This window comes from Microplitis demolitor, chromosome 8 (genome assembly GCF_026212275.2).
Source record: "Microplitis demolitor isolate Queensland-Clemson2020A chromosome 8, iyMicDemo2.1a, whole genome shotgun sequence".
NCBI classification, from domain to species: Eukaryota; Metazoa; Arthropoda; class Insecta; order Hymenoptera; family Braconidae; genus Microplitis; species Microplitis demolitor.
The window spans coordinates 4417690-4441298 of NC_068552.1; the positions used below are offsets into that span (position 1 = coordinate 4417690).

General features: G+C 32.9%; 1 protein-coding gene across 1 annotated transcript; it reads right to left on the minus strand.

The window, feature by feature from the left end:
* Positions 1-16093: 16093 nt before the first annotated feature.
* On the minus strand, positions 16094-21403 carry LOC106693960 (uncharacterized). Its single transcript, XM_014443648.2, has one exon. The coding sequence runs from the start codon at positions 21401-21403 to the stop codon at positions 16094-16096; it is 5310 nt and encodes a 1769-aa protein (XP_014299134.2).
* Between the last annotated feature and the right edge of the window lie 2206 nt (positions 21404-23609).

The window sequence follows — 23609 nt, forward strand, 5'->3', positions numbered from 1 at the left end:
ATTTTTGACAAACTTGAAAATAACCAACGATAAATATTATTAAACATTTTTTAATACAGTAATAGAAAGAATTTAACGATCGTTGACACCACTAGCAACAGGCTGTACCGAAATATTAGTATTAAAATTTTTAATTTCAAAGAGAAAAGATAAAGAAAAAAAAATTTTTTTTACGTTTCATCATATTATTCTCCAAGAGATTAAAAAATTTAATACAAGAATAAATGTAGGAATTATTCTATTTTATAGGCTGCTAAAATTTGAATTACCATCACAACTTAAATTAATTTATTAACATATAAACTAATAATTTTTTGAATAAAAAAAAATTGATATTCTATATGAATTGTTAAATAAATCATATATATTACCTACTCAATTATTATACCTTTCAAATTGATATTTTTTTCAATCACTTATTTTCTGATAAAAAATTATTATCAAAATTGTTTTAAAAAATACGTACAGCAACGACTACTTATGCAGCGATACACTAACTGAAGCTAAGTATTCGTCCACAACCCAGTGCAGCCAGATCGCGGACGAAAAGTTCCCCTACTTTCCCACCATTTTAGCATCACTCACGGCTTAAACGGTGCTTGGGAAGGGGAACTTTTCGTCCGCGATCTGGCTGCACGGCCACAACCTTTTAATCCGATGTAGCCTTGCCTCAGTGCGCATGTAGCCTCGAAGTATCCCATCATGGCGCTGATATAGTTTCGGCGGGAAATTTAAAATACATTTAGCGATCCATGACTTTTATTATACTAACCGAGTTCAAACGAATAATTAACAATAATCTATTTAATAAGATGATAATATTTAAACAAAGAAAAACAAATTTATTGTTTTTAACTTTGATTAATTGCGCTTTTTTCTTAAAAAGTATATCTGTAACGTTCAATCAAGAAAGTTTTCTTCAAATAATGATTATAAAAATATTTATTATACATCAACTTTGGTTATAATTTACTTAGTATTATATTCTAAAATTTTTAAATATAATGATTTTTGTTCCATCCAACTTATTAGTGATCATTTTCACCTGTTTTTGATATTCAAGTGGGTCAAGAAGTCCATTGTAATTATATTGTATTCCGGCTTTTCAATTAATTACACCAGTTTTTAAAATACTAAGTGACTCAATAAGTCCACTAATTGTAACCTGTATTTCGTAGGTATAGCTTTCACAGCTAAGTCCGTAAACACTTATGTGAATTCTGATTCAAATCAAGGCAAACATTTATAAGGACGCTAATAACACTGTAAATTAAAGTAAAGTAATATATGTTTTGCGTGATAAGTAGAGTTAATTTTGCAAACCAAAATCAAATGTAATTAAATGCTTAAATATATATAAATATATATATATATATATATATATATATATATATATATATATTTCAGATGTATAAATATACTGGTAATAGTAAAATTACCCCAGACAGCATTCAACTCGAAATGACTGCTTTACGATGACTTTTTGAAGGCGTCCTCAAGAAGTTTTATAATGACTTCTGAAAGGTGTCATTTTTAAGAACTCTTAAAAATTCTTAAGAACGTCGGACGTTAGATTGCCTTCGAAAAATCATAAATTTAAGTAAAAAATATTATATGTGTGCAACGTATGATTTCGATCAACAGACATAACATTAAGCTGCTACCGTTCCTGCGACTGTTGACACATTGCGCATACCCCATTGAATCATACAACTCAGAAAATACCTTCTCAATGGGCGTGTTCAGAAACACACTCTGGAAGAGAAATATTAAACTCCTGCATTCAGAAATATCCTCTGGTCGAACCAGAGGTGCGATTTAACATAACAAAGGTACTAATCACACCTGAATAGGTAATTTTTCACTTCCAGAGTATATTTCTGAACACGCCCAATATATCCTCCCCCTGCAGTCCTTCCCACCACGTTTATAGAAATGACGCCATCCTTAGTTTTGCCAAAAAAAAAACGCCCATGAATTTATGATCTTCACATTCATAAAAAAATATGAGTTTTTTGAAATATCATTAAAGAATAACTGGACCTTATGTTATACACTACTATACATTGATGTGTTATTCTTTGCGTTTGAGTTGCATCAACAATTTCAAATAAAAATATCATAGTGCATAGAGAGTAGTCAAACGAAATTAATCAAAAATTTTTATTTTATAATTTTATAATCATATAAAACATTGCCAGCGACAATATTTCAAAATTTATAAATATAACACTATAACTATTAGAAAAAAACATATATATTATATGCATATATATATATATATATAAATATATAAATATATATATATATATATATATATATATATCAAGAAAATATCAATCGGTTTATCTTTCGAAATTAGAAAATGTAGTTGATATATTGTTTTTTCAATTCGATATTGAGGTTGCTCTTTATTGTTCTTCTATGATGTCAAGCTCCAAAAATATCAGATGATTGTCATAATTATTAATCGGATTAGCATAGTTGCCTGAAATTAAAAATTATTTTAATTTTTTCATCGAAAAAATTCTTACACGTCTCATTGATCCACGGATAGTTGATCCTAGCGACAATTCATCCAAGCGATAATTGATCTTTCGACAATATCTCCGAGCGATAATTGATTAGAGACGTTATTGTTCTGAGTAACAACTGATTGAATGATATAATATTTGGTGGTAGTTTATCCTTAGAGTATAGTTGATTCTGGTGTGAATTAATTTTACTAGATAATTTTTTTAGTACCAATGCAAGGGTCGTAAAAAATTAATATTTTGAAACAATGAATTACACTTATCCAAAAAATTGAAGGAACAAGAAAATTTTTAGGATCAATTGTCGCAGATTAATTGTCCTCGGACCAACTGTCAGGTAGCCCTCACGCCGGTTCAAACCGTATAATAGATTGTGAAAATCGATGTTATAAATCATTTTACTTAACAGTATTATTTTGAATACCTGCAATGTTTTGCTGTTCATCCTCTGCTTCATGTATGACATAGCCATGGAACGCTTGCAAGAAACTACTAGCACATGCTAAAAAATTCGGAATGTCTAAAACATTGTGATTGTAAAGTTGCCAGGCTATTCTAGTTTTTTTTTTTCTATCTATGTCTCTTGCCGAAGCATCTCTCACTACCATCTCTCCAATATCGTTCAACGATTGATATTCCACGTGTGTTATCGCTTGAAGTCTAGTAAGAGTTTCTGTAATCATTTAAATATACAATAATATATATAATTCATAAAATATACTACATGTAAAATTTATCTAAATATATTTGAGTCTTATATTCATAGTTATAGTTTGTGCACGGAGAAAAAATTAAGTAATTTTTACTAAATATGAAAAAAAAATGACAATCTAAGAAGTAATCTCGAAACGTTAAAAAAAAATTCAAAACTTGTACAAAACTCAAAGTAAAAATTACAACATATTATTTAGAGTAATAATTTTTGTTGATTATAAAAATTACTGCATTCAAAATAACATTTACTAGCGACAAATAAAAATTATAAAGTACCAATAATTTTTACCATTGTACTTAGTAAATATAAGTTAACGCGCTTTGTGAAAGATGTATTCTGGCGAGTAATTTTTACAATCCAGATAATAATTTATACAATCGCAAATCAAAAATAGCGACTATTGTGTTAACTTTTAATAATTCTAATAACAATTTCTACTTTTTGTAAGATGTAACTATTTTTTTATAAATAAGTCAATATTGATTTTTTCCAAGCGAAAATTTAATGAAGCTTTATTGTAATTATTATAATAAATGAAAATTACAATCTAGAAAGTAATAATTGAAATAAAATATTAATTTTCAACAAGTCATTGTAATTTTTTCTATGGATTGTAATTTTTTATTATGAGATAACAAATTTTTCATTGTGATTGTAGTACATTAAAATTGATTATTTTTTCTTCGATTAATATGTTACATACCGGCTGCCATTCGTTAATCTTGATCCTAATTTATATCTGTAGCCATTAAAAATTCTGTCGGGTAACGTGTCGATACAATTCGATCTTGATTGTCTTCGGCGTCGCCGACGTCGCGGTACAGCTTCATCATTAACGTCAGCCATATTTTTGACAAACTTGAAAATAACCAACGATAAATATTATTAAACATTTTTTAATACAGTAATAGAAAGAATTTAACGATCGTTGACACCACTAGCAACAGGCTGTACCGAAATATTAGTATTAAAATTTTTAATTTCAAAGAGAAAAGATAAAGAAAAAAAAATTTTTTTTACGTTTCATCATATTATTCTCCAAGAGATTAAAAAATTTAATACAAGAATAAATGTAGGAATTATTCTATTTTATAGGCTGCTAAAATTTGAATTACCATCACAACTTAAATTAATTTATTAACATATAAACTAATAATTTTTTGAATAAAAAAAAATTGATATTCTATATGAATTGTTAAATAAATCATATATATTACCTACTCAATTATTATACCTTTCAAATTGATATTTTTTTCAATCACTTATTTTCTGATAAAAAATTATTATCAAAATTGTTTTAAAAAATACGTACAGCAACGACTACTTATGCAGCGATACACTAACTGAAGCTAAGTATTCGTCCACAACCCAGTGCAGCCAGATCGCGGACGAAAAGTTCCCCTACTTTCCCACCATTTTAGCATCACTCACGGCTTAAACGGTGCTTGGGAAGGGGAACTTTTCGTCCGCGATCTGGCTGCACGGCCACAACCTTTTAATCCGATGTAGCCTTGCCTCAGTGCGCATGTAGCCTCGAAGTATCCCATCATGGCGCTGATATAGTTTCGGCGGGAAATTTAAAATACATTTAGCGATCCATGACTTTTATTATACTAACCGAGTTCAAACGAATAATTAACAATAATCTATTTAATAAGATGATAATATTTAAACAAAGAAAAACAAATTTATTGTTTTTAACTTTGATTAATTGCGCTTTTTTCTTAAAAAGTATATCTGTAACGTTCAATCAAGAAAGTTTTCTTCAAATAATGATTATAAAAATATTTATTATACATCAACTTTGGTTATAATTTACTTAGTATTATATTCTAAAATTTTTAAATATAATGATTTTTGTTCCATCCAACTTATTAGTGATCATTTTCACCTGTTTTTGATATTCAAGTGGGTCAAGAAGTCCATTGTAATTATATTGTATTCCGGCTTTTCAATTAATTACACCAGTTTTTAAAATACTAAGTGACTCAATAAGTCCACTAATTGTAACCTGTATTTCGTAGGTATAGCTTTCACAGCTAAGTCCGTAAACACTTATGTGAATTCTGATTCAAATCAAGGCAAACATTTATAAGGACGCTAATAACACTGTAAATTAAAGTAAAGTAATATATGTTTTGCGTGATAAGTAGAGTTAATTTTGCAAACCAAAATCAAATGTAATTAAATGCTTAAATATATATAAATATATATATATATATATATATATATATATATATATATATATTTCAGATGTATAAATATACTGGTAATAGTAAAATTACCCCAGACAGCATTCAACTCGAAATGACTGCTTTACGATGACTTTTTGAAGGCGTCCTCAAGAAGTTTTATAATGACTTCTGAAAGGTGTCATTTTTAAGAACTCTTAAAAATTCTTAAGAACGTCGGACGTTAGATTGCCTTCGAAAAATCATAAATTTAAGTAAAAAATATTATATGTGTGCAACGTATGATTTCGATCAACAGACATAACATTAAGCTGCTACCGTTCCTGCGACTGTTGACACATTGCGCATACCCCATTGAATCATACAACTCAGAAAATACCTTCTCAATGGGCGTGTTCAGAAACACACTCTGGAAGAGAAATATTAAACTCCTGCATTCAGAAATATCCTCTGGTCGAACCAGAGGTGCGATTTAACATAACAAAGGTACTAATCACACCTGAATAGGTAATTTTTCACTTCCAGAGTATATTTCTGAACACGCCCAATATATCCTCCCCCTGCAGTCCTTCCCACCACGTTTATAGAAATGACGCCATCCTTAGTTTTGCCAAAAAAAAAACGCCCATGAATTTATGATCTTCACATTCATAAAAAAATATGAGTTTTTTGAAATATCATTAAAGAATAACTGGACCTTATGTTATACACTACTATACATTGATGTGTTATTCTTTGCGTTTGAGTTGCATCAACAATTTCAAATAAAAATATCATAGTGCATAGAGAGTAGTCAAACGAAATTAATCAAAAATTTTTATTTTATAATTTTATAATCATATAAAACATTGCCAGCGACAATATTTCAAAATTTATAAATATAACACTATAACTATTAGAAAAAAACATATATATTATATGCATATATATATATATATATAAATATATAAATATATATATATATATATATATATATATATATCAAGAAAATATCAATCGGTTTATCTTTCGAAATTAGAAAATGTAGTTGATATATTGTTTTTTCAATTCGATATTGAGGTTGCTCTTTATTGTTCTTCTATGATGTCAAGCTCCAAAAATATCAGATGATTGTCATAATTATTAATCGGATTAGCATAGTTGCCTGAAATTAAAAATTATTTTAATTTTTTCATCGAAAAAATTCTTACACGTCTCATTGATCCACGGATAGTTGATCCTAGCGACAATTCATCCAAGCGATAATTGATCTTTCGACAATATCTCCGAGCGATAATTGATTAGAGACGTTATTGTTCTGAGTAACAACTGATTGAATGATATAATATTTGGTGGTAGTTTATCCTTAGAGTATAGTTGATTCTGGTGTGAATTAATTTTACTAGATAATTTTTTTAGTACCAATGCAAGGGTCGTAAAAAATTAATATTTTGAAACAATGAATTACACTTATCCAAAAAATTGAAGGAACAAGAAAATTTTTAGGATCAATTGTCGCAGATTAATTGTCCTCGGACCAACTGTCAGGTAGCCCTCACGCCGGTTCAAACCGTATAATAGATTGTGAAAATCGATGTTATAAATCATTTTACTTAACAGTATTATTTTGAATACCTGCAATGTTTTGCTGTTCATCCTCTGCTTCATGTATGACATAGCCATGGAACGCTTGCAAGAAACTACTAGCACATGCTAAAAAATTCGGAATGTCTAAAACATTGTGATTGTAAAGTTGCCAGGCTATTCTAGTTTTTTTTTTTCTATCTATGTCTCTTGCCGAAGCATCTCTCACTACCATCTCTCCAATATCGTTCAACGATTGATATTCCACGTGTGTTATCGCTTGAAGTCTAGTAAGAGTTTCTGTAATCATTTAAATATACAATAATATATATAATTCATAAAATATACTACATGTAAAATTTATCTAAATATATTTGAGTCTTATATTCATAGTTATAGTTTGTGCACGGAGAAAAAATTAAGTAATTTTTACTAAATATGAAAAAAAAATGACAATCTAAGAAGTAATCTCGAAACGTTAAAAAAAAATTCAAAACTTGTACAAAACTCAAAGTAAAAATTACAACATATTATTTAGAGTAATAATTTTTGTTGATTATAAAAATTACTGCATTCAAAATAACATTTACTAGCGACAAATAAAAATTATAAAGTACCAATAATTTTTACCATTGTACTTAGTAAATATAAGTTAACGCGCTTTGTGAAAGATGTATTCTGGCGAGTAATTTTTACAATCCAGATAATAATTTATACAATCGCAAATCAAAAATAGCGACTATTGTGTTAACTTTTAATAATTCTAATAACAATTTCTACTTTTTGTAAGATGTAACTATTTTTTTATAAATAAGTCAATATTGATTTTTTCCAAGCGAAAATTTAATGAAGCTTTATTGTAATTATTATAATAAATGAAAATTACAATCTAGAAAGTAATAATTGAAATAAAATATTAATTTTCAACAAGTCATTGTAATTTTTTCTATGGATTGTAATTTTTTATTATGAGATAACAAATTTTTCATTGTGATTGTAATTATTATTTAATTTTGACCTGCATTTTTCTCCGTGTGTACAAACATTAAAAACGCTCATCCTCATACCGTGTAACAAATATTGGCAAACGGGTTTGGGTCTTCTACGCCTTTCGGTTTATTATGCAATTTCAAGTATCCCCTAATTAACTTTTGTAACTCCCACAACTTATCTGTTAAGGACCAAATAAATTCGTATTTGATTTTTACCTGTAAATTCCCATATTGTAGGATGTGCTTTAAAACGAATATTCATTTTCCGATGGTATGCTTCTGTCAAATTATTTGTTTCATGCTCCAAATTATATACACTCCACAATCTTGGTGGTATTCGGATGATCCACTGATTGTAGAAATAAACTAGGAAATCGTTAAACATTTGAAGTATTTCTGCAGGCATATTATTTAACAGCCAGTGAAAACCCTCAATGATATCGTCCGCAGGCAACAAAGCTAATGCCATGAATTTACGTACAAGAATTTCACCATATTTCCATGTCGTAACCAACCTTAATAGTCCATACTGTTTTAATTTTTTCGTTTGAGCCTATATATCATAATAAAAAAAAAAAAGTATTAGCTTTGAAACATTTAGAATAGCTAAAAAATGAAATTGCTTCAAAGAAATAAAAGACATAATCAACAGTGATCGAAATTAATATAATTCTCAATTTACAACATACTTACTTGGCAATAATGGAAAAAACAACCAGTATGGGCCACTTGGGGAAATATTTCTGCTATCGCAATTTTGAGAGATGCTTCAAAATCTGTTGTAATGATATCTGGATTAATATGCGGCGCCACATCGTTTCGGAAATATGTTAATCCTGCCTTATATGCCAGGGCAGACTTTCTTGTCATAAGCATCCAACATATTGGTAAAGCCTGGTAAAAATGACAAAGTTTAAAGACAGATGAATTTTGGAAAGCTTTCAGTTTTTTAATTATTTTATAGAAATATTTTATAGTTACATGAATAATTTATTAGAACACTCACCTTATTTTCTACCAAAGCGAGAATTGTAAAAACTTGATAAACTTTAGGCTTTCGCGGTGTGATTTTGAATGTTGCGTCCATGAATAGAGTAGTAGTCGTAATTGATGCTACAAAATCTGAATTAAACATAATAGTTACGAAACTACCATCGATTGCTTCAAGGGTTGAAACACTCAAATGTCCTTGTGGATACTGTAGCAAATTGTTCCATTGTGGCATTCTCAAAAAATTTGCATACTCATATAAATTGAGAGGAATCGGTGGACGAGGTGGTCTACTCTGACGACGCCATGAGTCCATGACTGGTTGCATTTTCGCCCAAGTATAATTAATGGATGCCTCGTGATGCCTGAATACAAGAAAATGAATTACTTTTTACAATATACTAATTATATAAACGATATAAATCTTCACATTATATAAATTATTTTATCGATATCAATTTATGCGTTATACAAATTATAGAAATAATGTAACACATTGCCCCTTCACCGCCAAATAATATCTTCAAACGTTTTAAAAAGCTAATAAATGTCGTTTTTTTGATTTATCACAATATCAATAACAACAACAATCATTGAATCTAATAAAATTATTGTAATAATACTTAATAGTATAGAAGCATATCAATAATAGAAAAAAAGCTTAAAAAATTGTAATTTAAACATAAATTTCAATTTTATAAATTTTAAAAAGATTTTTCAAAAATAATATTTTAGAGAATGGTAATCTGCACTTGAATATTTCAAATAATTTTAGGTATACATACACAAAAACAATCAATAATTAATTCAATGCAAATAGGATTAAAAGATGCAGCTTTATTTAGATCAAAAAAAAATTTATGTTTTTTTTTTAATTGTGGAAAAATAATTATGAATTTGTTTGAGATGCTGAAAAGCATAAAAAACTAATTAGCAGCTCAGATGAGGGACCATCGTGACCTGGTCTCCCTTATGTATGTATGTATGCTGCGAGAATACGAAAGTAATTGAAAAGATAAAAATCGTAGTCGTATCTGTAGATACTTACATCACACAATTATGATCATAAATTAAACGTAGAGATTGATAAGGACGCGATACTGTTGCGTTGTATAATACTTCTTGGAAGAGATAGTATTGTTCAAGTTTAGGATCAGCTTCATGATTATTATGCCCAAGTGATAGATGTGGTCGACCATTTAGCATTTTACCGCGAGCTTTGCAATGAACTGAATCACTTTCGCTGCATCTTATATAGCTGAAATATCGAATATGTAACATTTAAGTGATAAAAAGGTTTTCATGAAGTAAAGTTAAAATCGTCTGCTTCAGACAAATATCCTTGTCATATTCAGTCAGGTTATTAAAATTGTTAAATTCAATTAATCCCAGGAAAAGAAATTTATTTAATATTATATAAAAAGTTTCACAAATTCTATATATAAAAGTTTAATTTTTTATCATTTACGTATAAAACATACCTGATACCATGATGGGTCCGGTAACAGTGATAAGCAAATCCACCAAAGACTTTGTAAGGAAACCCCAAGCGCGGATTTTTAATACGATTAAATATTTTCTTATCCATGTTTTAATAAAATAACTTGAAGATTTAACACGATGGATATTAATTTATTGCCGACGGTAATTTACAAAAGACATAAAAGCAAAAAAAAATTTCATTTGAATTCAATAGAAACACTTTAAATATCGTGATGTACACAAACACGGCGGGTCACACAAACTGTAAACTACGTCGAATGCAGTGCTGCCAAAGCTAAGCTGTCTCAGTATCCGTTCTATTGTCATGAATAACCCGATTTCACCCGACAGAGAGTTAAGTTTACCCGAACGTTCCCCACTCTCTAACAACTCTGTTGTCGACCAATGAAAGGGTTCAATTTTCGCGCGAAATTTAATAAAAAACCTTTTAGAATTTTTTTTTATATCCCAGGCGGCACAAAAAAAATGTTGACTTTTTGTTAAATTTAAGGCAATAATTTGTTATAGTATAAGTAATTGTTAACATAAAGTTAACAATTGTTTTTTTGTGCCGCTTGGAATAGTTAAAAAGAATAAACTTTCAATTATATAAATAAACAAGACATGAAATAAATAACTATAGGCGGTATTTTTTCATTACTTTTTTTTTTATAATTTATCGTTTTAACAAAAATCAAAAAATTATTAGAAGTCGGCTAACTTCAGTTTCGTAAATATATGAAGACCAAATTTTTAAATCTATTTATTTTAAAACACATTTATATTGGTATTTCAATATATTTTGTATTTATAAATCTAAACTTTTTAGCTGATAGGTCCTAGCAGTTTTTGGCTCAACACTAACCATAATTAAAAATTTGAAAAATAATCAACTTTTTTTTCAAATAAATTATAATTTATGCAGTTTAAAGAAATTACGTATAAAAAATAACTTGACCGTCCCAAAATGTGATCTCGGTCATGATTAATGAGGCATTTGCATAATTAAAGACCAACTTTGATTGTGAAGATTTTTTTATTTTAATCATACAGCTTACGTATCAATAAAATTAATAATAATAAATGAAAAAATTACTGTCTACACTGAAAAAATTATCGCCAGCTGCAAACGATTTTTAATCTATCGCTTCCAGCTAGCAAAAAAATCACTAGTTGTCAAAAAAAATAATCGCTAGCAGCTAGCGATTATTATTTTCAGTATACAAGTATATTATTTTAAGAAAAATTTCGTATGGTTATTAATAATAAATACGACAGAAAAAATGTAGAATCGTTACGATACACACACACACACACACACACACACACATATATATATATATATATATATATGCTTGCATGTTACTATACATTTATTTATTTTTTAACTTATTTTTTTTTTGTTATGGGCACAATGTAGATTTCACTGATCTATTTAAGGTGTTTATATACACATATATATATATATATATATATATATATATATATATATATATATATGCTTGCATGTTACTATACATTTATTTATTTTTTAACTTATTTTTTTTTTGTTATGGGCACAATGTAGATTTCACTGATCTATTTAAGGTGTTTATATACACACATATATATATATATACCAATTTAATATAGTGGAAACCTAAAACATGCAAACCTTCTCAATAAGACAATTTATAGATAAATTGAGAAAAATATAGATAGCCCGAACTGGGAATCGAACCCAGACCATGTCGGTATCGCGCCGAGTGCTCTACCAGTTGAGCTATCCGGCACTATACTATATTCCGTTCAATTTTATCTATAACTTATTGAGCCACACCGTCCATCGTACGGTATTAACACCAATTTAATATAGTGGAAACCTAAAACATGCAAACCTTCTCAATAAGACAATTTATAGATAAATTGAGAAAAATATAGATAGCCCGAACTGGGAATCGAACCCAGACCATGTCGGTATCGCGCCGAGTGCTCTACCAGTTGAGCTATCCGGCACTATACTATATTCCGTTCAATTTTATCTATAACTTATTGAGCCACACCGTCCATCGTACGGTATTAACACCAATTTAATATAGTGGAAACCTAAAACAAGTATATATATATATATATATATATATATACTTATGCTTGTATATTTTAACGTTTTTCTTTTGTTTGTTTCATGGACTTAACGTACAGTACACTCTGGTTAAAAGCAATGCTTCTGTCTATACTCTTACTTACAGGAAAAAATGAAATTTACGTGAGAGTGAGTAGAGCGACCGATGTAACTTTTAACCAGAGTCTTCTGTATATACTTATATAAAAGTAGTACAAACAAACCTGACTGAGACTAGTACACAAAAACAAAAGTAAGGGCGGTGATTGAGAGATTTACTAAAACTTCAGGAAAAGTAATGTTATATATATATATATATATGAGTTTATAAGATCTGTCAATCGATGTATACATTCATATGACAACCTTTTGTTCAATTCTTCATTGGCCGAGCTTTTTTTTTATGTCGTCACTTGCAACCAGGTTAATTAAGGTAGATTATAAAAAAGGAAGATTAAAATTAAACTGCCTGGATAAAGTCTTATAAATACATAATAATTTTTTAATTTCTGATTAATTGGATTTTTTTTACATATCAAACCTTCAATACCATATTACTTTTTAGCATAATATATATATATATATATATATATATATATAATAAAGTAATCACAGATTTATGTTACAATCGAGTTTTGAAAGTACTTGAAATTGTTAATCTAATGAAATACAACATAAATTTCTTAATTATGTTGATACTGATCCGTATACATTACAATTAAAATCCATATAACCGTTGGACCCGTACTATTTTCAATAATCTCAAAATTTAATTATTTTCTGAATAAATAAGGTAATAAAAAAGATTTTTTTTTTTCCCAAGTTAAATAATAATTAATGCGATTTAAAAAATTAATGTAACAAACTTTCCAACCGCGTTAATACATAGGAGAAGGGGGGGGGCAAAGGGGGTACGTAAGGAAATACTATATATTCAGGCTTAGTTGATGAAATTAATTGATGATTAAGTACCAACTTAGATTATAGATACATGCAACTTATGTATCAATTAAACAAATTATAATAAATGAAATGATTTATTTTTTATAAACATATCATTTTAACAATCATGAGTATACATAATAAATCATAAGCACAAAAAAAAAAATTAAAAATCTATAAAATTAAAATTATTTAAAAAAAAAAAAAGAAAAAGAAATAGTAAAAATCTAACAATAGTTATGTTTTTTAATGTATTGATAAAAATAATTCATAATAGAAGAAAGCCCTTACAGATGACAACTACCGTGATTCTTAAGAGGTAAAGTCAACCGATTTTCAACTTAATTAAATTCACCGAAAAACACTGGGAACCCAAAATAGAAAGTCTTTAGCGGTTTCTTAAACAGACAGATAAAAATTTCGTAATTCCATAAATTCTAATAAATTTCCTAGAAAAATTTTTTTCAAATTCTCATTTACTGTACGAGTGCAACAATGATAGTCCCGTTTGTTTCTTTCAGTTTGAGAAAGAGGTCCAGTGCGGCCGGATCGTGGAATATTTTTTTTCTCCTTTCGTGATGAAAAAACATGGAGCGTAATGCTGGAAAGGGGAAATTTCTACCCCCAATCTGACCACACTGAAGGGGTCCAGTGGCGTTCCTCCTCCAAGCGTCTTTGTTTCCCCAACCACCATTAGTTCCCATATTGTCTTGATTTGAATACTTAGCTTCAGTCAGTGTATCGCTGCATAAGTAGTCGTTACTGTACGTATGTTTTAAAGCGATTTTGATTATAATTTTTTATCAGAAAACAAGTGATTAAAATAAATATCAATTTGAAAGGTATAATACTTTAAGTAGGTAATATATATGTATTTATATAACATTTCATATAAAATCTCAACTTTTTTTTTTATTCAAAAAATTATTAGTTTATATATTAATCAATTAATTTAAGTTCTGATGATAATCCAAATTATAACAGTCTATAAAATAGAATAATTCCTTGTACATTTATTCTTGTATTAAATTTTTTCAATCTCTTGGAGAATAATATGATGAAACGTAAAAATAATTGTATTTTCTTTATTTTTATTCTTTGAAATTAAAAACTTTCATACTAATATTTCGGTACAGCCTGTTGCTAGTGGTGTCAACGATCATTAAATTCTTTCTATTACTGTATTAAAAAATGTTTAATAATATTTATTGTTGGTTATTTTTAAGTTTGTGAAGAATATGGCCAACGTTAATGATGAACCTGTACTGCGACGTCCGCGACGCCAGAGACAATCAAGATCAAATTGTATCGACACGTTACCCGACAGAATTTTTAATGGCTACAGATATAAATTAGGATCAAGATTAACGAATGGCAGCCGGTATATAACATATTAATCTAAGAAAAAATAATCAATTTTAATGTACTAAATAAAAAAATTAATTTGTTGCAGTCGATTGAAATGTTCCGAATATGCAAGGTATAATTGCATGGCGCAAGGAACATTATCCCCTTTAGATGAATTTTCCTACGTAGAAGGACATGATGAACATGTACATTTACCTCTTCCGAACGCTCAGTGCAAAGCAGAATTTGAGCGAGCGCTGCACAAAGCTTGTTGAAATGTCTCGCGACTAGTTTGCCGCGAGAATAAATTTTAACAATTAATTTTGTTAAATAATAATTTAAACAATTAACTTAAAACCAATCTTAACAAGTAATTTTGTTAAGAAATAAGTATTTAACAAGCAATTTTGCTAAATAAATATTGTTGTGGATTTATTAGACCGAGCGCAATGCTGATCTCTTCAAAGTATCGAGTACAATAATGGTGTTTTACATTTTACAAAAATATCTTAGCGTTAAACTTAAAGAACTAAGATTGGGGGAAAAAGGGGCGTGTTAGAAGGAAAGTGGAAAACTAAGGGTTGTGATTGGAGCGCGGAGGGCATTAGAAGGGCCAGAGAAAATGGGGAAGGGTCGTATCGTCGTGGGAGTATGGCGGAGTAGAAGGGGGGCAAAACGAAAGTGAAAGAGGACGAGCCGAGAGAGTGAGATACAGAAAACAAAAATGGTGACTGGACTATTTTGGAAAGTAGACGAGTGCAATTAGGAACAGATGTCCGGACTGATTTATGATAGGGCTTAAATAATTTAAGGATAAGGAGCAAAGGAGTCGTAAACACGGGACTAGAAGTGTTTTACATTTTTAAATTTTAAACTTAATCCCTAAACAATAGAGCCGATGTTTGGCCGTTTACTTGAGCAAAAAATATTTAGACATAAAATAAGTTTTCAACTAAATCCTAAACAGATGTTTAAAATAAGGTAAAATAAATGAAGCTAATATAACAATAAAATAAAATTGCAGATAAAAAAAAATAAAAAAAAAAAAGATGGGTAATTCCTAAATTCTAGGGACAAATATTTTAAACTAAAAATACAAAATATTACAAGGCGTAAATTAAATTCATTACATATACGGAAAATAATAAACTAATATAAGACTATTATTCCGCGACGGAACATGCCGCCCGCCTTGAACGGATCTGCGTTCAAAATAAATGTTGGTGAAGTCGCCACTAGTCAAGGGGCAATGGGCACACGCGTTTGGTGCAGCGTTTGTATTCGCCGGTGGAAGTCTTCACGGTAACCACCCTGATGATGCCGTCTGCTCCGGGATGTACTGTGGTAATGCGCCCTAGCGCCCATTGAAGTGGAGGAAGATTTTCTTCTACAATAAGCACCAGTGAACCAACCTGTAGAACGTTCGATTTGTCGAGGTGCCCGCTCAGGGTTATGAGTTGGTGTAGGTATTCCTTGTGCCAGCGCTTCCAAAAATGTTGCTTCAGCTGCTGAGCATGTTGCCAAGCTGATAGGCGATTAGATGGTGTGTCGGTGAGGTCGTCCTGAGGAAAGTTTGTCAGAGGACCACCAACTAGGAAATGACCAGCGGTAAGGGAGAGCAGGTCATTTGGATCAGAGGACATAGGAGAAATAGGGCGGGAATTTAAAATTGCTTCTATTTCTATAACGCACGTCTCGAGCTGTTCAAATGTTAACAGCGTATCACCAACTGTACGAATCAGATGATGCTTAAAAGATTTTACGGCGGCCTCCCAGAGCCCACCGAAGTGGGGGGCACGAGGGGGAATAAAATGCCAAGTTATCCTTTCGGACGTAAGAAAACTTAGGACGGAGTTCTTATGCTCCTCCGAATTAAACAATGTTTGCAGTTCATTAAGCTCACGGTTTGCCCCGACGAAATTCGTGGCGTTATCCGAGTATATCTCGAGAGATTTTCCACGCCTTGAAAACAATCTTCGGAGGCTGCCAATAAAGGCCTCGGTGGTGAGATCACTTACTAGTTCTAAGTGAACTGCTTTGGTTGACATGCATACGTAAATTGCGACATAAACCTTCAATCGGCTACGATTGCGAAAGCGTTTTTCCTTTATGTATAAAGGACCGCAGTAGTCGACTCCAACACGGAGGAAAGGACGGGAAGGGGTGACACGGGGTTCAGGCAGGATTCCCATGACGTGATCAGCGGCACGCGGTTTCGCTCGAAAGCAGGTAATGCAACGATAGATAATTTTTCGCGTAATGTTGCGACCGTCTAAGGGCCAATACGTTTGACGCACCGAGTATAGGGTGGCTTGAGTGCCAGCATGCTTCAGCCGCACGTGCTCTTCGGTTATGATAAGACGCGTTATATAATGACGAGCTGGTAAGAGCAGGGGGTGTTGCTGCTCCTTAGTTAGCGAGGAACGAGCCAGCCTTCCTCCTACTCTTAGGAGATCTTGCTCGTCAAGATAGGGATTTAACGGAATTAATTTACTATTGTCGGAGATAACTTCATTGTTTTTTAGTTGCTTTATTTCTTTCAGAAAAGCGGAGTGCTGAGTAATCCTTATTATGAGATCATGAGCTTGTTGTAGCTCCTGTAAACTTAATCGATCAAATCTGCGATGATTTTTATGGCGAGCGTTGTAAACAAAACGCATTACGTAAGCCACTACCCGTTTTAATTTATGGCTAGCGTGGTATTTTTCGAGCAGATCATTGAGTCCGCACTCTATTTTCATACAAAGCACGCGATCGGGAATTATAGGCTTCATTTCTGGAATGTCGATTGAAGGGAGAGCTCCCTTGGGCCAAGTGCTAGGCTCGCACTGCAGCCAACTTGGGCCAGTCTGCCAGATGCTGTTGGCCACGAACTCAGCCGGAGTTTGGCCACGCGAAATAGAGTCCGCGGGATTGTCTTGAGAAGACACGTGGCGCCAATGGCAACGATGAGAAAGCCTCTGAATCTCCGCCACTCGATTGGCAACGAAGGTTTTTAGTAGATGAGGAGGGGTATTTATCCAATGAAGTGTGATAGTCGAGTCAGACCATAAGTAAACGTCCTTAATATCCAACAATAGGGTTTTAATAGCTACGTCATAGAGTCTGGAAAGCAATAACGCAGCGCAGAGCTCTAATCGAGGTAATGATAGTGATGACACTGGGGCAACTCGTGATTTTGAACAAACCAGATGAGTACGAACATGCCCAGCCTCATCGATAGAGCGGATGTAGATACATGCTCCGTATGCTCGCTCGCTTGCGTCACAAAATCCATGCAATTGGACATCGACTGCTCCCGAGAAAGCAACGCTGCGCTTGAAACGCAGCTCTTCAATCATAGACAACTGGGCCCGAAATTGGGCCCATAGTGAGTGAATTGAGATCGGGATTGATTCATCCCAGGCCAGTCCAGCCTTCCACAAAAGCTGCATTATTATCTTAGCATAGACAATTATAGGGCCAAGGAGGCCTAGTGGATCAAATAGTTTCGCAATTTGTGATAAAATTGCACGCTTGGTAGTGGCCTCGGAAGCAGGCGCGCTAATAGTGTAGAAGAGTGTGTCGTCCCGAGGACTCCACCGTATACCGAGAGTTTTGATGGTAGCGTCAGGATCCAGGGACATGTGGGTTCCCTCTGAGGCCTGAGGTAAATTTTGGATAAGGGCAGGCTCGTTGGAGGCCCATTTGCGAAGACGGAATTTGCCCCTTTTCAATAAATTAATTAATTCGTCACGTATGCACTCTGCTTCTGCGAGAGTTTTAGCGCCGGTAAACAAATCGTCGACGTAGAAGTCCCTCAGCAGAGCGATGACAGCCAGAGGGTATGCAGGACCTTCATCGTAAGCAAGTTGATGAAGGGTGCGCACTGATAAGTGAGACGCACAAGCAGTGCCATAGGTGACTGTGCTCAGCAAACAGGTCTTAATGGGCTCTTGAGAGGTTTCGCGATACAGAATTTTTTGGTAGATTGCATCCTCGGGGTGTACGAGGATTTGCCTGTACATCTTCTCTACGTCGGCAGTGAGCACGTAAGGGTGAGATCGCCAACGAGTGAGTATTGTAAATAAACTATCCTGAAGTTGTGGACCAACCATTAAAGTGTCATTCAAGGAAATTCCCGTAGATGTTTTCGCAGAACCGTCAAAGACTACACGGATCTTGGTGGTGATGCTGTCGTCCTTTAGGACAGCATGATGAGGGAGATAGAACCCTAAATGATCTTCACATAAGTCATCGGACACCGACATGTGACCCAACTCTTTATACTCCCGCAAAAATTCGAGGTAATCATGTTTGATTGCATGGTCTCGTTGGAAACGCCTTTCTAGCGCAAAAAATCTTTTTAAGGCTGACGAATATGAATCGCCTAGTCTGCTCTTTTTGCTGTTGAACGGCAAGCGAACTACATACCGACCCTCTACAGTCCGAGTGGTATGAAGCTTATAGTGCTCTTCACAAGCCTTTTCTTCCGAAGATAAGATTGCAACAGACGGAATTTCTTCCACCTCCCAAAATCGGGTTAAAGAGATATCAGACGATGGTGAGTTTAAATTAAGATGACACGACACGTTGGAAACGCTCAAATTGCTGTTTATTTCCCCAGCAACTATCCACCCAAGCAGCGTTTTATGCAGAACAGCGTCGGGATGATTTTTGAGGGAAATTTGTCCCACACTAAGGAGCTTATAAAAGAGCTTCACTCCGATCAGAGCATCGACCTCAGACGGCTTATAGAACTCTGGGTCCGCGAGGGATATATTTTTAGGTATTTCGAGCTGAGTTACATTAATGGCAATGGATGGCATTGACTGGCTGATCTGGGGAACAATTAAAAATTCAACAATTTTTTGAAATTTGCTATGACGCGATTTTAAAGTGGCGCGAGCAGAGTGTTTGACACTTGTAGAGGTGTTGTCCACCCCAGTTACTGAGATGTTTACCGCCTTTTTATCCAGATTTAAGAACTTAGCAGCCTTTTCTGTGATAAAGTGCGCCTGAGATCCTGCATCCAGGAATACTCGGCATTGCCTGATTTTTCCTTGCTTATTTACAAGGTCCACAATAGCTGTAGCTAGCAACGCTTCAGATGAGACCTGAGCGTGCATATTTATAGTCGATTTAGGCATATCGAAGGCCGTCGCAGATGCATTCAAAGGCGGCATTTCAGGTTTTGATTTATCGAAGTGAAGTAGAGTATGATGTCTATAACCACACGCTTGACACTTTCCTGAAGGGCACTGTGAAGAGTGATGACCCTTACGAAGACAATTAGTGCATAAATTAGACCCCTTTGCCGCTTCATAGCGAGCAAACGGTGATAAAGCTGCGAAGCCCTTACACGAATAGATATAATGATCGCCACCTTGACAATAGAGACAGCGATTTTGAGAGGTAGAAGCTGCGAACGATTGCTGAGAACGCGATTGAGCTCGTCCGTTTGACGGTGCTTGCCTAGAATTATTTGGAGGAGGCGCAGGTGCTTGAGCCCTAGAACCTTCAAGTTGAGCGCGCTTTGTTAAAAAGGTAAGCATCTGCTTCATTGTGGGTTTACTTACGCCACAACTGAATTCCTCCCATCGCTCCCGCATAAAATTGTTAAATTTGCTTACGAATAGCACGATCAATAATGAGTCCCAATAATCGGTGGGCTCACCAAGCTGATTTAAGACACGCAGATGCCGTTGTATGTGATCAAGAAATGATCGGATAGAAGACTCCTTTGAGATTGGAGGAGTATCCAGCAAAGATTTTATGTAACTGTCCCGTATAAATCTTCTGTCATCGTACCGTTCTTTTAGTAAGCCCCACGCTACCTCGTAGTTTTGAGATGACGTTTCAAGACAAGATATTACGTTGGCCGCTTCGCCAGTTAAGCAACCCTTTAGGTAGATTAATTTTCGTATAGGTGGAATATTGTGATCCTCGTTGACCAACGAGTTAAACAGATCATAAAATCCCAACCAAGTGTCAAAGGACCCGCTAAAGGTAGGTAGAGTGATGGTCGGTAAAGCAGGTAACATACTCATAGGATGGTTAAATGCATGAGGTGCGGTAAAATTGTTATTAACCGGTGTGGGAGTTGATAACACAGCCGATTGATTCGAAGGAGAGATAGTTACAGAAGGGATAGGAACGGTATTAACAAGCTGAGCTGCAATTGACGATACAACGCCTTGAGATACCGAGAGTGACGAGCTGGAGGTTGCAGAAGGACTCGAGGTTGTTGGAGACGAAACCAAAGAAGTGTCTCGCTTGCGTTGTTCTGAAAGAAGGTTCGTCGCGATTGCGTAAGTTTCATAATATAGATTTTCGAATTCGGTGCGATATGCGGTTAATTCTTCAGACTCTTCAAGAAGTGCCTCTAATTCAAGTTGATATTCTTCAAATAATTTCCGAACCGTCTCAATTTCTTTATACCGCTTCTCAAGGATTGGAAAATCTTTCGACGGATCAAATTTCTTTAGAAAGTTTTCATATGTCGTTAACGATCGCTTGGCATTACCGCGCTTAGTTTTTAACGCTTTAATTTGTTCAGCAGTCATTTTAATAATGAGGTTAACAAGTTAAAACAAAAATAAAAATAATAAAAAAAATAAAAAATATTTAATGCAGAGAGCAGCGCGATAAAAACGAAAGCAATAATAAATGGGATTAATTATGGAATAATATTGATTGGTGTCACACTGACTAACCTTTTGATGACCACGTGACTGCGAATCTGGTTACGACGATCTCTCGAGATGCTGGATTGCCGCTGATGTAGATGATGTTGACGTTGACGTAGACTCGAAGTTGATGTTGACCGGAGTGACGATGCGTTGAACTCCGGAACTGCAGGCTATCACTGACGTAATAACTTGGATGACTACACTTATTTGTGTCGTGCGTTTGCAGTAAATACACTGGCGATTGTGACAGCCACAATAAATAACGCACTGAATAACTAGCACTGTTATTTTTCACAAACTACTCGAACAATAGTACGCAATTATGGTTTATTTAATGATAACGATTGTGAACTGATGCCAGAATTAATTAATTTTAATATCCGGCTCGAAGGACCATGAAATGTCTCGCGACTAGTTTGCCGCGAGAATAAATTTTAACAATTAATTTTGTTAAATAATAATTTAAACAATTAACTTAAAACCAATCTTAACAAGTAATTTTGTTAAGAAATAAGTATTTAACAAGCAATTTTGCTAAATAAATATTGTTGTGGATTTATTAGACCGAGCGCAATGCTGATCTCTTCAAAGTATCGAGTACAATAATGGTGTTTTACATTTTACAAAAATATCTTAGCGTTAAACTTAAAGAACTAAGATTGGGGGAAAAAGGGGCGTGTTAGAAGGAAAGTGGAAAACTAAGGGTTGTGATTGGAGCGCGGAGGGCATTAGAAGGGCCAGAGAAAATGGGGAAGGGTCGTATCGTCGTGGGAGTATGGCGGAGTAGAAGGGGGGCAAAACGAAAGTGAAAGAGGACGAGCCGAGAGAGTGAGATACAGAAAACAAAAATGGTGACTGGACTATTTTGGAAAGTAGACGAGTGCAATTAGGAACAGATGTCCGGACTGATTTATGATAGGGCTTAAATAATTTAAGGATAAGGAGCAAAGGAGTCGTAAACACGGGACTAGAAGTGTTTTACATTTTTAAATTTTAAACTTAATCCCTAAACAATAGAGCCGATGTTTGGCCGTTTACTTGAGCAAAAAATATTTAGACATAAAATAAGTTTTCAACTAAATCCTAAACAGATGTTTAAAATAAGGTAAAATAAATGAAGCTAATATAACAATAAAATAAAATTGCAGATAAAAAAAAATAAAAAAAAAAAAGATGGGTAATTCCTAAATTCTAGGGACAAATATTTTAAACTAAAAATACAAAATATTACAAGGCGTAAATTAAATTCATTACATATACGGAAAATAATAAACTAATATAAGACTATTATTCCGCGACGGAACACTTGTAAAAGGCAGTTTCGAAAGGTAGAGCTTATTTACAAGGACACAGCACTTTTGTAAGTCCGAATTTCAATATTTGAATATATGCGGTATTCCACATCAAATCAAACACTTTTGAACCCAACCACTTTCGATTTAGCACGCACTTTGTTGTTCCTTAACTTTTCAAAAATCTCTTGAATTTTTATGGTTGGGAAAAATAATTGGAAAATTAAATTAAAAATTATTTCAATGGGGTAGATAAAGAAAAAAAAATTATCTGCTAATTCGAATGGGATCAGGTTCAAATGTGGTCGATTTAAGATGAAATATCCTATTTATAGTAAAAGAAAGACACAAAAAAGTTAGCAAAAATAAAAAGGAAAGAGAGATATTGTGTACCCAACACGGAAAAAAAATAGACGCTGCAACAGGATGCACTCCTGTGGGAGCAAGAGGATTGTCATGTTACAGCAACAGAACACATCGTATGGGAGCATCAGGATTTTTCCTGTGGAAGCAATAGGATAAGGTGCAAGTTTCAAAAGCCAAATTTTTTTGTCAGTAAAATACAGTTCGGAAATTTGAAAAAATAAAAAAAAAAAATTCAGTTTGCAGAAAAATTCAAATTTCGGACAAAATTCTAATCTTGAAAGAAAGTTTTAATTTCGAAAAAAAATTTAAATTTTTTCTTCGAATTGAACAATTTGATTATACTGACAAAAAAAATTAGTATATGAAACTTGTACCTTCTATTGCTACCACAGAAAAAATCCTGTTGCTGCAAAGGGAATTGT

What these genes read in the sequence shown, in the direction of transcription:
- LOC106693960 (XM_014443648.2), bottom strand. Translation starts at nt 21,403, where the DNA reads ATGACTGCTGAACAAATTAAAGCGTTAAAAACTAAGCGCGGTAATGCC.